Source organism: Cervus canadensis, chromosome 4 (genome assembly GCF_019320065.1).
Source record: "Cervus canadensis isolate Bull #8, Minnesota chromosome 4, ASM1932006v1, whole genome shotgun sequence".
In the NCBI taxonomy this organism is placed as follows: Eukaryota; Metazoa; Chordata; class Mammalia; order Artiodactyla; family Cervidae; genus Cervus; species Cervus canadensis.
The window spans coordinates 51,078,039-51,095,949 of record NC_057389.1 but is presented as its reverse complement, the minus strand read 5'-3'; the positions used below and the strand labels follow the sequence as shown (position 1 = coordinate 51,095,949).

Below are 17,911 nucleotides of genomic sequence, written 5' to 3'. Positions count from 1 at the left end.
CTGGCCTTCAAGACCCTGTGAGGCCAGCCTCCCCTCCTGCAAGTCTCCAGCACAAGCCATGCCCTGACAGCAGGATGGGACCTCTAGGGCAGGTAATGAGTGGGGCAGGTCTGGCCAAATAATGACAGAGTTAAGATGCAACCAAGGAACCTGTCCTGTGTCCTCAGACACTGAGCCTGGTGCTCACACAGCCATTGATTTCATCCAGCAGATGTGCACTGGGAACCTTCTACGTGCCAGGCAGTCTGCTAGCTGCTTTGACTTTAATTAACCAGTTAATGTCCAGAGATTTCCACGAGACCAAATCGTATACTCACTTCTCTGCTCTCACCTTTCTTGACCTCTCAGAAGCATCTGACACAATTGATCCCAGCATCTTTCTAGATCATTCTCTTCTCTTGGCTTATACGCCTACCACTCCCTCCCTCCAACTCTGCTCCTTGGTTATTCTCTTACCTCCCTAGCAGCTCATCCTCAGTCTCTTATAACAGGCTGCCTGCTTCTCCCCCGACCCCACTGGTAAATGCTTGGCCTCCATCCTGGACTCTCTGCTCTTCTGCATCTACACCTCTTTCCTACATGGCTTTAAAGACCATGAGATACTCATGACTCCTACATTTCTATCTTCCAACCCAGACCTCTTCCCTGACTTCCAGACTCAGGCATCCAACTATTATCAGACTTCTCTAACTGAGTGTATCACAGGCATCTCAATTCAGACATATTCAAAACAGAACCCTTGGTCTTTGCACGTCAAACCCGTTCCTTCCTGTCTCATCAGGGTATGTTACCACTATACCTGTGGCAGCTTCAACCAAAACCCAAGTTTTCTCAGGATCCTTCCTTTCTGTCACTTCTCCACTTTCAGCCTTTCAGCAAGTCCTCTCAGCTTGACTGCCTCAGTAGACTCTGTGTGTATCCACTCATCACCCCATCACTACCCCATCACTTGTCACAGCAACTATCATTTATTTCTGGATCATGGTGTGAGGCTCCTAACTGGTCTCAGTGCTTCTAGGCTTCCCAATCTTTTTTCAGAATTCTTTTAAGACCATAAACAGAGTATTCACTTCCCTGCTTAGAGCTGTCTATTAGCTTCTGTCACACCTAGAATGAAATCCAGCACTCTGGTCTCCCCATGAGGCTCCCCATGCTCTGGTCCCGCGCAGCTTTTCAGCCTCACCCTCCACACTAGTCCCCAGCACATCAGTCTCCAAGCATAGGTCTTTCCCCTTCTGGGTACACACACACAGCTGTTCCTGTGTCAGGGTCTTCCTATTTTGGTGTTCTCTGTTTGACTTCTTTTGATAATTCGGGTCTCAATTCCAAGACTTTCCCTCACCATCCTAGGGAAGTAGCATTGCACCAGCAACTCTTTAGTCCTTTAATTTTCTTATAGCTTTTCTCAATGTCAGAAATTATTAATACCTCACTCATTTGTATACTTGTATATCTTCTGCTAGAATGAATGCTTCCTGAAGGCAGGAATGAGTAGGTGTTGAATAAATCTTAGCTGAATAAGTGATTTCTAGAGTCCTGGTTAAGAAGAGTGAGTCTGGATCAAACCCCAGTTGTCACTTGTTCTCTGGTGGCCGTAAGAGTATCATTTCCTCTCTTTTAGCTAGTTTCCTCATCTATAAAATGTGACTAATAATCATCTGGCCCCCATAGGGTTGTCAGGACCTTGGCTTACTCTCTTAATACTGTAAATGCCACAGAAGTTAGCTGTGATAAGGCTGCTGGCATGATTACATAATGACCATGGCTACTTCCCACCCCATTCCTGCTCTTAGTAGACACATGTGGAAGGGAAATAAGACAGCATCACCTTTGTAATCATAACTAACATGGAGCTCTTTCACGGACCAGGCATTGTTCTAAGGCTTCACGGTGTCTTCTCATGTAATCCTCATAAGCCCCATAATAAGGTAAGTGCTGCTGCTAGTCATATGTTATAGGTGAGCAAATATAGACACAGGGTAAGTAATCGGTTTAAGATCACCCAGTTAGGTCATGGATGTAGACTGATAGTGAATACCACTGTGCTTTTCCTCCCCTGTTTTGGCCCTGTCTCTGAGTTTACTTTCAGTTTATTTGACAGAAGGGAAGGAACAAAGCTGACATGATCTGGGCTGTGCTTCTAGGCAATGCTATAGAATGAACAACTGTGTCCCTTTAAATTTGTATGCCGAGGGACTTCCCTGGTGGTCCACTGGCTAATACCCTGCACTCCTGATACAGGGGGCCCAGGTGCAATCCCTGGTCAGGGAACTAGATCCTACATTCCAAAACTAAGAGCCCACATGCTGCAATGAAGATCTCTCATGCCACAACTAAGATCAGGTGCAGCCAAAAAAAAAAAAATTCTTACACTGAAATGTAATGCCCAGTGTGATGGTATCTGAAGAGGGGTTGGCAGGTGATTAGGTCATGAGGGTGGAGCTCTCATGAATGTGATTAGTGCCCTTATGAAAAAGAGACTCCAAGGTACCCTCACATCCTTCTGCTGTGAAAGGACCCAGCAAGAAGATGGCCATCTATGGACCAAGACGTGGGTCTGCACCACACACTGAATCTGCTGGTGCCTTATCCTGGACTTCTTAGCATCCAGAACCAGAGACAAATGTCTGTTGTTTAAGCCACCCAGTCTGTGGTATTCAATTACAGCAGTTCGAATGGACTAAGACAGGAGACTTCATCCTAGGTTCCACACTGCCTTGCCCGTCCTAGGACCTAACACAGGTGCTGTCCAGAGTGTGTGTGGAGGGAATCCCTTTTGTCCATCTTGGAGCTGAGGCACCCAGCAGGCTCTCTGGTTAGCCACCAAGCTTCTTCCAATTAAAGAAGTAAAACTGGGAGCGGGGATCGGGATGGGGAATACGTGTAAATCTATGGCTGATTCATATCAATGTATGACAAAATCCACTGAAAAAATAAATAAATAAATAAATAAAGGAGGGAAAAAAAAAAAGAAGTAAAACTGCAACCTTGGGGAGAATCTGGAAAACAGGAAAACTGCCTGTATTTCAGGGCCCTGACATCATCCCTTTCATGAACACCCCCTTGTCCTTACCTTCACATTGCTGAACTCAGGATGGGTTTGTAACCCTGCATCCTGCTTTAACATTTATCATAAGCATTTCCCCGCATGCTCCATCTTTAACTGTGTCCAAAGGTCGCTGGCAAGTCACATCTCTATGGCCCTTCATGGAATCCCTTTCTCAATTCCCACTCCCATTTGAGGATTCCACTTGCTAGTTTTCTTAAAATGACTTATTTAAATTGAAGTAGAGTTGATTTACAATATTGTGTTAGTTTCAGGTATAGAGCAAAGTGATTCAGTATATATTCTTTTCTGTTATAGATTATTACAGGATATGAAATACAGTTCCCTGTGCTATACTTTAGGTTCTTGCTTTATTTTTTAAAATCTACTTTATATTCAATGGTGTGTATCTGGCAATCCCATACACCTAAGCTTCTGCTTTTCTTGTATGATGTTAAAACAAACTCTGCTTACTCAGGATGCTTATGCATGATTTTTGAGTAGGAAATAGACTTCTTAGCACCTCATCACCTCTAAAATCAGTTCCTGTCTGCACGCATGCTAAATCACTTCAGTCATGTCCAACTCTTTGAGATCCATGGACTGTAGCCCACCAGGCTGCTCTGTCCATGGGATTCTCCAGGCCAGAATACTGGGGTGGGTTGTCATGCCCTCCTCCAGGAAAATCAGTTCAAGTCCCCTTTATTCAGAGGGAAATTATGCTTCCACACTACATGAAAGTACCCAGACATCATCACCATAGAACACATGGGGAGGTGTAGAGGCTCACTACAGGTTTTATTGCCCCATCCTCTGGTCCCCTCCTCATTAAGTAAGAGCCACACGCACTGTGTGCTCATGACAGGTTGGGGTTGCACTAAGTGTCCCAGGTCCATGCCCACTTTTCACCCTCACCACCTTTAGGAAAGGATCAGCGTTGGCAACCTGCTCAGGCTGCCTGTGGTGAACAAGCCCGGGACCCACCCCTGGATCTGTCAGCCCCAGGGACTGTGCTCTGGATTATTTTCAGGTCTTCTATTATGGGCCAAACTGTGTACCCCCTCCCCCAAATTCTTACGTTGAAGTCCTAATCCTCAGTGCTTCAGAATGTAACCATATTTGGAGGTAGGATCTTTAAAGAGGTAATTAAATGAAAAAAATGAGGTCATGAGGGTTGACCCTAATCCACTATGACTAGTGTTCTTATAAGAAGGACAGTTTGGGACCCAGACACATGCAGAGAGAAGATGACATGAAGACACAGGGAGAGGCTGGTCAGCAGCAAGCCAAGGGGAGAGCCCTGGAAGAGATCCTTTCTCCATGGTCTTCAGAGGAAACCAACCCTGGTGATGCCTTGGTCCAGGACTTCTAGCCTCCAGAACAGGGAGACAATTACATTTTGTTTTTTAAGTCACCCAGCCCATGGTACTTTGTTATAACAACTCTTGTAACTGAAAACCCGTTCTCTCAACTGCCTTTTCCCACCCGCCTGCCTTTCCACCACAGTAGCTCAGAGAAGCCTCACTTGTAGCTGGGTATCATGCTAAGTGTTAGTAATGCAGTGGTTGGTAAAAGAAATAAAGTTCCTGCCTTTATGGGGGCTTCCCAGGTGGTGCTAGTGGTAAAGAAGTTGCCTGCCAATGCAAGAGATATAATGAGACGTGAGTTTGGTCCCTTGGTTGGGAAGATCCCTTGGAGGAGGGTGTGACAACCCACTCTAGTATTCTTGCCTGGAGAAACCCATGGACAGAGGAGCCTGTGGGCTACAGTCCATGGGGTCTCACAGGGTCGGATAGGACTGAAGTGACATAGCATGCACACACGTCTTTATGGAGACTACATTCTAGTCAGGGAGACAGATGAAGAAAAATATCTATAGCTGAGAACTAAGACATATGTAAGGAAATAAAGTGGGGTGATGCAGTAGAAATAGAGTGAAGATGGGGAAACAGAGAAGTCCTCTTTGAGAGGTATTTTCCCAGAGACCTAAAAAATGAGAGTAGTCCAGACAAGGGAAGGCATGGTGGGAGGGCATTTCAGGTAGGGGAGAGGCTGTGCAAGGGGCCTGAGGCAGGAAAGGGCTGGGTGTGCTAAGGTGCAGGAAGCAGGCCATTGTGGTCAGACTACAAGGAACTGAGGATGGAAAGGTGGGCAGGGACCAGCTTCTCGTGGGGCTTGGAAGGGAGTTTAAATTTAAAGTCTCTCTCATGTCCTTGGTTATCATTCACCACACCTGGCCAGTTTTTTCATTCAACTCCTAATTGTTGTTTAGTTGCTAAGTGTCTGACTCTTTGCAACCCCATGGACTGTAGCCTGCCAGGCTCCTCTGTCCGTGGGATTCTCCAAGCAAGAATACTGGAGTGGGTTGCCATTTCCTCCTCCAGGAGATCCTCCTGACTCAGGAATCGAACCTGTGTCTCCTACATTAGAAGGTGAATTCTTTACCACTGGGCCACCAGGGAAGCCCCAACTCCCAACACTCACACATTAAAAGGGAAAAGCAAAATTCAGCTCAGCCACTGCTGCTGCCATCAGCACCCTATTGTTTCAGGCATTAGAATCTCAAACTGCAAACACAACCCTTGTCACTACCGCCAGGAGCAATAGAAAAAAAAAAAACTGAGAGATGAGGAAGAGAATCATCCTTTCCAACCCCTGCTGAGTATGCAGAGTGAGGGACATATGGAAATTAATATATGCAGCTCTGATAGCACGAATCTCCTCGGCATTTTGATTAAACACCGACGGTTATTAAATACCCTCCTTCTCAGAGCTCATCTCCGAAAGCCAATGTTGCTTTTCATTTTGAACTCTGATGAACTGTCTCAATTCCGTTTGCACACCCGGGCTGAACCATGGTCCGCGGAAGGCTGGCATTGGAGGACGATAGAGAAAATCAATATGAAATGTCAGGCGCGAGGTCAGATTGAACTTGTTTTCCCAGTTGGCGGGAGCTGGGGCTGCCGCTGCAGCAGCCAAACAAAGGGAGATGCTCACCGAGGAAGGTCGGCACTTTGGACTGAGTCAAGAAAATGAATTTCGTTCGCTCCTTAATTAGATTAGGAGGCTGGCGGCTGGCAATTTTGAGTGCTGTCGGTGTCAGGATGGGACGCGGGGAGGCAAGGATGCGGCAGGGGTCTGCAAGTGGCCGGCTAGCTCTTGGCCTCCCTAGGGACTGTCCACTGGGTTCTGCTCCTCCAGGGCTGCGTGGGACCCAGACTGCAGGGAGAAGCAGCCTCTGGGACACCTGGGTGTGTGGGCTCAATGACTCTCCCCAGTATCTTCCTCAGGGAATGTCTCAGTCTTTAGGCAGAAGCTCAGAGCTCACTGCCTTGGGTTATAAGGTCCTTGCTACATCCCCTCCCAGCACCACAAGCCTCTGTTTCACACCACTTATTACAGTCATGATGTCATATCTATCTGGGATTCTCTGATGAATGCATCTTCCCTCCTCAGATGGTGTGATGGTTCATCTTATGCATTGACTTGACTGGACAATGGGGTGGCCAGATATTTGGTCAGACATAATCCTTTGGCTTTTAGAGGGTTGTTTTTGAATGAATTTAACATTTATATCAATAGACTGGGTAAAGCAGATTGTCCTTCTTAATGGGGGTGGGCCTTATCCCATCAGTTGAAGATCCGAATAGAACGAAAAGCTGACCCTCCCTCCAGTAAGAGGAAATTCTGCTGCCTGACTCCTTCCAGCCTGGACATCAAATTTTCCCTGCCTTTGCTGTTGAACTGGAACGCTGGCTCTTCTTGGACCACAAGCCTGCTGGCCTGCGTGTTAAAAGTACTTCATCAGCCCTTTTGGGTCTCCTGCAGGCACACTGCAGGTTGTGGGACCTGCTGGCCTCCCTAATTGCACGACCCAAATACTTCTAACAATTATTTCATATTTATATACACACATATAATACATGCACACACATATGCATATGTATGTATGTGTGTGTATATATATATATTATACATATATATGTATAAAAGATGTATATTTCCTATTGGCTCCGTTTCTCTGCAGACCCTCACCAATACTGACCTTGAGCCCCAAGAAGGAAGAAAGCAGACCCAGCTTTGCTCATCACTGTATCTCAGAGTCAGATACAGTACCTCACATATAGTTTGTGGTCAATAAGTACTAGTTAAATAAATGAATAATGGGCCTTACATATCTGGAAGGAGGGTTGGAGTTTTGACCTCCTTGTAGCTGCCAGCCTCAAATCAGAGGGACTCAGGAGGAGTACCTGGAGAAGGGCGTGGCAACCCACTCCAATATTCTTGCCTGGAGAATCCCATGGACAGAGGAGCCTGGTGGGCTATGGTCCATGGGGTCACAAAGAGTCGGACACAACTAAAGCAACTTAGCACGCACGCACAGGAGGAGCAACTGTGGTAACAGCTGCTGACATTTGCTGACTTCCATGTGCCTGACTCAGGGCTCAGCTCTTCGACACATGATGACAGTTACTCCTCATGAATAACCAGCCCTATGAGACAGTCTTTATTATCTCTATGTCTAACGAGGAGCTTGGGATTCAGAGGGATTCAATAACTTGATTCGGGGGGTCATGCAGCTGCTAAGTGTCAGAGCTGAGTTCAGATTCTGACGCTTCTGCTCTAAGCCATTCTAATTCTGGAACTTTCTAAGGCCTTATCCTTTTTCCATCTTGAGTTCAGAGTTCATCGTGCCTTCTAGTCAGCTTCCTCCTCACTATCCAGCCCTGATGTGGGTCTGTCTGACTCCAGAGCCAGGCTGGTGTCTGCCACAAGGGGCTGTGAACACACCTGGTTTCTTGTGCAGTCTCTGCCATCCACTTTGGGCTGGTGGCCCTTCAAGCCCAGTGAGATGACTCATGTCTCCTCCCACACAGCTGGGACCATGTCCCAGACTGGTCCTCACCCCTCACTCCCTTTCCGTATGGCTTCTTATGAGTCCACAATCCACATGCAATTTATGTCAAACCTCAGGCATAAATTTATTTATGGAATCAATATTTACTGAGCATATGTTTGTATGTCAGTCTTTTGTGATACAATGTGAGCAAAATATTGGGTTAGCTAAAAAGTTCACTGGGGGTTTTCTGTAACATCTTATGAAAAAGTCTGAATGAATTATTCGGTCAACCCAATAGATTCGGTTCTTGTCTTCCTCTAGAGGGGCAGGATAAGGAATAAGTAATATCCATGTGTGATGAATGCCAATCTCTAATATTGCTTTACATACCCACAGTTATTTTAAAAGAAAATGTTTATTTTTCCCTTTTCTTTCTCTTCAATTTCCATAGCTACCACCCTTATCTAGGTTATGAATTTCCACTGTATTGAGACAAAAGCACCACCTTCTAATTCCCCTGTTTCTTCCCACCACCATTGTGTTAATCTTCCATAAAATATAAATTCTATAACTCTGTTCTCCAACCAAGTGATCTCCAATTGCTCTTCACATACTAGGAACTGTGCTTCTCAAACTGGGGCACACGTATGTATCCTTGGAGGTCAGGGAGGAGGAGGAAGAGGATACAGGGGTGCACCAAGTAGTATAGGAAGCCATAGATAAATGTTGCATCTTTTGGAAATGTCAATTTCATTTGAAATTTGGGGATGGGTACAAATGTAAATATTAAATTAAGTGGAAAGTAGTCATTTTATGGGAATAAAATGTAAAACCCATGTGAAATTTTAAGATGGAAAAATAAGACTTCAAAGAAAATCCACTGTGGTCAGAATGTCCCCTCAGGTGTTGGGCCTCTGCCAGGTGTGTGGCGTTTTACTTTTGCTGAGAGGCCAGGGCACCCAGAGCACATCAGAGAGGCTGAATAGCTTTCCACTGCCCTTCCTTCACAGCAGCAAGGTTCATGGCCTGGCTCTGGGAGTGCTGAACCTGGCGCAGAATTTTAAGACGGACTAGCTATCAGAGGAGCCGGACTCTGGGTATAGAGCAGGTACTCAGTGAATGAATGAATGAATGAATGAATGAAGGCATAGACTTTTGACTCTGATATTCAACCACTGACTTGATATAAACCATCATACCTATTTGACCTCATTTTCTTCATATTCCTCTTTAACCCAAGCCCAACACTTCTTGCTAAGACTCTTTAAAGGCGTTACATCACTTCCTAACTTCAGGTTTTTGCCCTGAAGGCTGTGCCCTTGTGTGCAAGGCCAAAAACACCCTTCTCTCTATTTCTCACCTAACCAAATCCTACCTGTGCTTCAACATGACTCCTCAGCCTCTGCCTCCCTACTTTGAGGTCTCCCTCCAATGTCCCACGCTCCTACGAATGTCCATACCCCTAATTGTCTCCACCACTCATTTGGGTGTCCCTGATACATCTTGCCTCATCAGCCAAGCTTGACATTGCTTGAGTGTTAGGAGATGTCTTACCTTTCCATTGTACCTCTCAGAATGCTTATAAGTAATGGACAGATCACAGATACAAGAAGATCATGTTGAAGACCTGCCAATGAATTTTAGTCTAGATCTGCGGTTCTCAGCTAGAAGCAATTTTCATCCCAGGATATTTCACAATGTCTGGAGTCATTTTGAGTTGTCACAACTGGCCTTTGCTGCTTGTATCTAGTGTGAAAAGACCAGGTATGCTGAAAAGCACTCTACAATGCATAGGACAACCACCTCCACCAAAGAAAGAATCCTGTGCCCTTAATTTAACAATGCATTGTTAAGAAATCCTTGTGTTCATTATAGGATCTTCCTAACCTCTTTCCTTGTGTCCCTTTGTTCTCCCAGACAGAACCCAACATCCATCCTTCTTCTTCAGTCTAAGCAACTTCTCCAAAAAATAACTGTAGTCAGATTAGTCCCCTGGTTAATTTAGTGGCTGTTCATTTAGTTTGAAAGAAAATTTAAGGCCATTATCATGGCCATTATGACCAGGCTCTTGCATTCCTCCTGAACTTCACCTGTTCCTTCTCCAAGTCATTTTTATATACCAGCCATATCAGTCCCCCTTGTTGGCTCAAAGATCAGACACTAACAAACATTGATAAAGCATATATCATGAGCCAGGTACTATTTCAGGTGCTGGGAAATCAACAGTGAACAAAACAGAACAAGTCCATGTCCTCAAGGAGCCAATAGTACAGATCAGTAGTCTTCAAGAGAACCTTCTGCAATGAAGGAAATGTCTTAGGTCAGTCTTAAGTCAGCACTGTCCAGTATAGTAGCTACACACAACTACTGAGTACTGGACACGTGGAGCATCTGAATCAAAATCTTCCAGAAGTGTAAAATACACTTAGTATGACACATCTCATTAACAATTCTTAATGATTATCTTACCTAAGCCCTGCGACAAACCCGTGAGGTGGATGATATTATCTTACCCATTTTTCATATGAGAGAACAGGCTTGGAAAGGTAAGGGAAAGTTGGACAAAGTCAGGTGGCTAATAAGAGATTAGCCTGGCTCTGACCTGGGTCTGTATGACTCCAGGATCCATGCAATCTACATCCCACCACCTGAGTTAGACCAGCTCCCCTGGGCAATACTCCTCACAGCAAAGGAGTACATGGACATGATCAAAATGACCCAGATAGTCACCCGACTCCGAGCCACACCTCATACAGATGATCATCACTTCGCTCACGTCACTAGGAATTAAAATGAAAAACTGGGGCTGTGGGGGAGAGAGGGCTTCCCTCCCAGTTCTTCATGGTAAGTTTCAGTGGCAGAGCAGCCCTGGCAGACGGCGCTGGCCAGACACTCAGATCCTGTGGCTCCTGAGCATCCTGGAAGCTGCACGTTCTTTAGCCTGACCCTGGGTACGGACGACGGCTGCCCTCCAGGCACCTTTACTCCAGGAAGCGTTTTGTTTTCTAGAAAACCTCTCCACTAGCCCCAGGTTCATCCTGTCCACTACACCTGGCTCTTGCTTCACTCGCTTAAATCGGTCCTAGCCTTTGGCCACCAAGCACTCAGCCCCCATGAGTTTGGAGCCGCTTTGCACCATCAACACCATGAAAACACCAGCGTGACCCCTAGGCCTGTGAGCCTGGGGGACTCGACCCCATCCTCCTCTCTGAAGCCCTCCTGAGTGCCCACTAGAACGACTGCGCCTTCTAGGGTGCTGCTTCTCAAAGCCTCATCCTCTCCATGAAGCTAATAATCCCTGACCCTCAGTTGCTACTTTTTTTAAAAAATTGATATATAATTGATATATAATAGTATATTAGTTTCATACAACATAATGACTTGATATATGTATACAGTGCAAATATTTAAGTTCAGTTAGCAGCAATCACCATGCAGAATTGCAATTTCTTTACGATGAGAACTTTCAAGATCTACTCTCAACAACTTCCAAATACACACTACAGTATGAACTTAGTCACCATTCCCAGGTGCGATTCTCGATTCCTGTATATTCGCAGGCTCCCCAACTGTCCAGCAAGTCCAGCTGATTCTACTGCCAGGATCCGTCCAGAACCCGCCCACTCCTCTCCACTTCCCCACCCCGCCCTTGTCCCGGCGACCCAAGTCTCCTGCCTGGTATCACAACCCTCTCCTAACTGGTCCTCCCAAACCCGCTTCCTGTCCTCAGGTTCATTTCCCCCAGGGCCGCCAGAGGGACCTTAAAACATAATTCAGATCATTTCACAATGTGACAATGACAGGACTCAGGCCTTATTCACCTCTGTATTCCACGGCCCAAAGCCAGCGCTGGTGGGATTCGACACCAGTAAAGGTTTTCTCTCTACTCAAATACCAGACTTGGAGCCGACTCCCGAGTCAGGACAACACGTGTGTAGCTTCCTTACTCCGGGCGTGTCTGAGGTGGGGAAGGACAGCAGCCCCCCAGGCCCTCCCCCTTCTCCTTCTGCGCGTCGGGGCCGGGGGCGCACCCCCTCCCTCAGCCCCGGCGCGGCTGGCTACTCACACTTGGTGTGCCGGTCACACAGCGCCGACGCCCGCATGTCACACAGCCGGATGGTCCCCTTGCTGCTGCTGTACACGAAGGTGTTGCAGTGGTGGGGGTGGAACTCGGCCGCCGTGATCACCTCCGTGAGCTCCTCCATGTTGGCCGGCTTGATGTCCACGATATCTGGCGCGGGCGAGTCAAGGAGGGCGCCGCGGGGACGGGCGCCTCCGCGGGGACTAAGCATCATCGCTTTATCTAGAGGAACAGGTCAGCGCTGAGCACACACGGAGGAGCCTCATCAGGACTCTGTGAGCAGGCAGGCGGCTATCACTGGACTCACGCAGGTGAGGCCCAGGACGTTCAGTGGCCAAAGGGAGAACTAGACCTCAGGTCCCCCCAGGCCCTAATCAGGGTTCCATCCCCCATCACACGCAGATGCTCCATCCACATTAAAGTCACCTGCTCATGCAGTCAGGCTAAACTGTGCCAGGCTGCAAGGGCTTTCCTTTCTCATTTTATAACAGTGGTTAAGAAACCAGTCCCGTCACAACTAAATAATTCAATATATTTGAAATTTTAACCAAACCCCTGGGCTGATAAATTATATCTAGGACAGACTGTGAATCTTCTCCCACAAAACCCCTTAGATCTTTAGAGAGGGTGTGGAGAGAAGGGAACCTGCCTGCACTGTTGGGTGGGAATGTAAATTGAGACAGCCACTATGAAGGTTCCTTAAAAAACTCAAATCAGAACTGCCCTGAGAAAATCATAATTTAAAAGGACATGTATACCCCAACATTCACTGTAGCACTATTTACAATAGCCAGGACATGGAAACAACCTAAATGTCCTAAATGATAGATGAATGGATAAAGAAGATTTGGTACATATATACAGTGGAATATTCGGAGAAGGCAATGGCACCCCACTCCAGTACTCTTGCCTGGAAAATCCCATGGACAGAGGAGCCTGGTAGGCTACAGTCCATGGGGTAGCAAAGAGTTGGATACAACTGAGCAACTTCACTTTCCTGCATTGGAGAAGGAAATGGCAACCCACTCCAGTGTTCTTGTCTGGAGAATCCCAGGGACGGGGGAGCCTGGTGGGTTGCCATCTATGGGGTTGCACAGAGTTGGACATGACTAAAGTGACTTAGCAGCAGTAGTAGGATACAGTGGAATATTATTCAGTCATAAAAGGGAAAGCAATTAGATCATTTGTAGAGATGTGGATGAACTTAGAGCTGTCATACAGAGTTAAGTCACAAAGAGAAAAAGAAATATCATATATTAATGTATATATGTGGAATCTAGAAAAATAGTACTGATGAGCCTATTAGCAGGGCAGGAATAGAGACACAAATGTACAGAATGGACCTGTGGACGCAGGGAGGGCAGGGGCGGGCCATATCGGGAGAGAAACACTGACATATATACACCACCATGTGTAAAACAGAGAGCTCGTGGGAAGCTACCATATAATACAGGGAACTCAGCTTGGTGCTCTGTGATGACCTGGATGGGTGGGATGGGGGCGGATGGGAAGGAGACTCAAGAGGGAGGGGATATATGTATACTTATAGCTGATTTACTTCATTGGACAGCAGAGACTAACATAAAACTGTAAAATAATTTTACTGCAATAAAAAAATAATGTCAATGAAATTATAATAATAACAGCTGCTACCACTTACTGAGCACTGACTATAGGTCAATCTCTGTGCAAAGCACGTCATGTGCTTTCTTTCATTTAATCCTTATAACAGCTCTCTAATTAGCACTTTACTTATCCCTGTTTTTTAAAGGGTGGAAACAGAGTCTTGGAGTATGTAAGTAACGTGCCCCAAGTCACATGGCTAAAGAGTGGCAGTGGTAGGATTTTATCCCAGGTGCAAGATTTGCACTTTTTAGTAATTATGCAAAATTTCTCTTACTGAAGATATACAGGATCTCAAATCTCCACAAACTGTGATTTGCTTTAGAGCTTGTGTGGGAGTTCACGTATTAAAAAGAAGCCATCCAATTGCACAGCAGGATAGTTTTGGCCTCCCTAGTTTTATCTTCGTTTTTCTTTTTTTGTCCTGAGTATTTTCCTTTCTGATGAAGAATTATCATACCTCTATTTTTAAGGAACATACCCTTGTGTATTGAAATGAAACATTTGGCCTTTCATCTATCAATATGATGGTGCCCTAACAGAAACAAACACCTTTAGTGGGCGTGAGTTTGTGCTGACCCATTCACATTCCTACTGAGAGCGCGGGGGACCTGGGTGCAGGTAGGGAGGTGCCTGAGGGCTTGCTGTCTGAGAACCAGCAAAGGAAGAGGTCTCTTGATGCAGATGCTGTGAACCAAAGTGATTCTCACTTTTGAGCCATATTTGTGATTTTGCCCCTCCTGTTTATCACTGGGTAGCATTTTTTAACTTAACATTTGTTTCTGTGGGTGAACTTAGATCGACTTACTTTTTTCTTTACTCAGCCTCATAATCAGTAATCCAATATTCATGAAATCATCGGTTTAAAAAGCTAGTTACATTTTAAATAACACACCTGAAATAAATGCATTTAATAATTAAAATGAACACATTTATGTGTGTGCCAGGAACTTACGAATCACATTTCGGAAAACACTGCCTTGAATCAACAAGCAATAACTTGAGACAGACCATGCCATTAGACTGGGATGGATAAAAGTCTATGTTTTTTTGTGAGGTTGGTGGCCTAATCTCCTTAGAGTTTAAAAGAGTAATGAGTAAATGCACTGATATTTTTAGTCACATTAGCACTAACAAAGTAGTCATCTATTAGCAAACGTCACCCATGCTCCTGCACATAGTTTGAGGCAATAATGGCTGTGTATCTAGTTGTGCCTGTTTCTCCTTCAATTATCTCTTATAAATCCTGTTGGGTTCTTTCTAAAATTAGCTTGAGACTGAACTAACATTACATCTTGCTACAATTTCCCTCAGCAACCCAGATGCGGATATAACTTGTGCCTCCAGAGCATGTAGGTCCCCTGGACTCATAAAATACTACCTTTCAACTCAACTGCTCTCAGAGTTATAAATATTATCACAGTTAGCATCATATGCTGGGGAACAGGAGCCTGTTTCCCCCCAGAAGAAGGCCCCAAGCTGCAGCTCTGGGGTTCGCTCCAGCCCCCTGACCCATGCATGCCCTGGGCTTTGTAGCCACAATACAGGGTGGGGTGAGCAGAGGTTAGTGTTTAGCTGTTGTCAGACTTCATTTCCCTCCAGAAAGAGCCTCCATACTCCACTGTGCCAGTGAGCATGTTTCTCTTTTCCCAAAATAGGGCAAGAAAATCTGGTGTCAGCTTTCTCAACCTCTACCAGTACAGCTCTAAAAACAAGCTTAACTGGAAAGGATCTTGGCTGTGTGGGAGGGGGAGGTGCTACATCTATGGTTACTTTTTTTCTCACCTAAAAATAAAGCTCACAAGTTAGAACGTGTGAAAATGAAGTGCTTAAACATATATATGAAACCAGGAGCATCCTCCACCTTCAAGAACACCATGAGAACTGAGTGTGCTTAGGGCTGCTGCCTCTGGACCCTTCCTCTCTCCTTCCCCTCCATCCATCCTGGACCTCCAAGCCTGCCCACCATCCCTCACACCCAAGCATCTTCCTTGTGACTAAATAGAGTGCTTCTTTGGGTCTGAACTTATGGGGTTCAGGAGAAAAGTCATGACTCCAATCCTCTTTTTAGTAATTGTGGTGATAAGGACAACAAGGAAGATAATACGAAAATAAAAAGCAGTTGCCAAAGTTCATCAAGTGCCACACACTGTCTCATTTGCTTTTCACTTCATCCTTATGACGCTAATATTATTAATAGACCTGTTTTTGAGCAGAGGAAATAGTGACTGAGGTAAGTTACTTAATGTTATATGATGGTAGTGGGTGGAGCTGGGATCTGAACCCAGGTTTGTTTGACTCTAGAGCCTGGTTCCTAACCACACGCCACCCTCCTTCACTGACAATGGCCCTCACAGAGCCAGCCTTTCTCAGCAATGTAATTCTGGCTCTCTTGAAACTCCCCTGGCTTATCTGAGAGGGATTCTGCTTGGAACTGGTGCTTGTTCAATTCACCCACCACTCTGGGCGCTACATTTTTTAGAACCAGAATTTGGACCCAGCATCTGACCTAGGAGTTTTGTGTTCTCTGATGTGATGATTTTTTTTTTTTTTAAAGGAACTGTAAGTTGAGACAGAAACATGATAAAGGGTTTCTTGAATTGTTAACTGATGGAGGATTTTCTGAGTTCTAAAAACATTTAGGAGGAGTCTAGTTTCCAAAAATTCAATGGCGTGTGGGGATGACAAGAGAGCATATTTTACATGCATTATCTGTAAACTCAGTCTTTTTCCTTATACAGTTCTCAAGGGAGATACACACCTCCAGCATGTGTGGTTGTGCCCTTCATGTTGGGAGGGAAGGAGACAGGAAAGGAGTAATGCCTGGCTCCCTGTATTATCTTGGAAATGGAATGATGCATGTTGACAGTCAATTTTCTTTTCCTCATCTTTTAGAGCTCTCTATCCAAATTATTTCCCTGTTGTCCCAAAGAACTAAATAGCAAAGGCAAAACAGAGCAATGGATTCACGGCTAATATACAAGGCAGACAGCCAACAGATTGCTATTAAATTAACCCTGGGGCTTGACAGATCTGTTCATCCTGACCCCAACCGCTTATGGCATTCCTTATTAATGCTGAGCCCAGGCAAATTACCTCTGCTAACAAAAGGGGTTAATATGCCTCTCTGCTGGGACTCGAGGCAGCGCTGGGGACGGGAGGGGGCACAGCCAGTTTGGCAGCTGAGCTCCACGCTTGGAAGGCAGGAGGTGGGAAGGTGAGGGCACTGCTGTGCCAGGCAATGGCCTAAGGCATCATTTAAAATAATAATTGAAGACACTAGGAGGTCACCTCTTAAGGGATCAGCTTCAAACAAATAAAAAGCCAAGGCCATAAATTACATCAGCGGTGGGGTAAGGAGATGAAGAGGGTTATGGAAGGATGCTCAAGGGGAGATGGATGGGGACCATTCAAGAGTCATTTCCTTGATCCCAAATTTGGAAAAGTTTTCTATCAAAATGTCTATAGAAACATTATAAAGGAGAAAGACTGACAACAACCTTAATACACAGAAATAGGGAAATGATTGAGTAAATTCTGGTTGATATCATTAAATTGTTTATGCAATAAAATGCCAAGTCTGTTAAACAACTTGCAGGAAAAATTCTATCTATAGTGTGACCATAATGTCATTTAAAATTTATACTCTGAAAATAAAATAAAATAAAATAAAATGAAATTCATACTCTGAAACTGATGGCCTAAAAGGCAAAAATGCCAAATGTCATTGATAGTTCTACTGGGGTGGGTCTATGAATTTCTTTTCAATTATCAGTTTTTTCACTTTTACATTTTCTTTTAATGATGTTGTACTATTTTAAGATTGAAAAAGACAAGATTTTTTAATGCTTATTATACATATGTATAATTTTAGGTGAGGTAAGTTAGATAAAAATATATACAGTCTGATCATAGGCATGTAAAAAGAATGAGAGAGAATAGAATGGAAGAAAATATAGTTATATCTTACAGAGGGATTTGATTTTAAGGTTAGTATTAAATTATCCTTTAAAAATGCTAGCTTGGGTTCATTCATTTGTTCCTTCATGTATTTAATAAATATTCACAAAGAATCTGCCAGGGATAGGTTCCAGGCACAGAAGATATAGCTGTGACCACAGCAGATCAAAAAAATCCCTTGAACCATGGATCCTATGTTCTAGAAGGGAACATGGTCACTAAACAAGATAAATAAATAGAATATATAGTTTATTAGGTAGTAATAACTGCTAAATAGGCAAAACAGGGGAGAAAGTACATATGTGTGAATGGGCAGTGTGTATGTGTGCACACGTGTGTGTGTGTGTGTGACTCTAGATTG

The 17,911-nt window shown here is 44.8% G+C and overlaps 1 protein-coding gene across 7 annotated transcripts in view; it reads right to left on the bottom strand.

Moving 5' to 3' along the window:
- The window catches only part of PPP2R2B (protein phosphatase 2 regulatory subunit Bbeta), a 514,293-nt gene that overhangs the window by 54,092 nt on the left and 442,290 nt on the right, over positions 1-17,911 (bottom strand). For all 7 annotated transcript variants that reach the window (XM_043465073.1, XM_043465072.1, XM_043465074.1 and 4 more), the window contains one exon: positions 11,953-12,117. In XM_043465073.1, the coding sequence (XP_043321008.1) occupies positions 11,953-12,117 (165 nt within the window). The remainder of the gene's footprint in view (positions 1-11,952; positions 12,118-17,911) is intronic.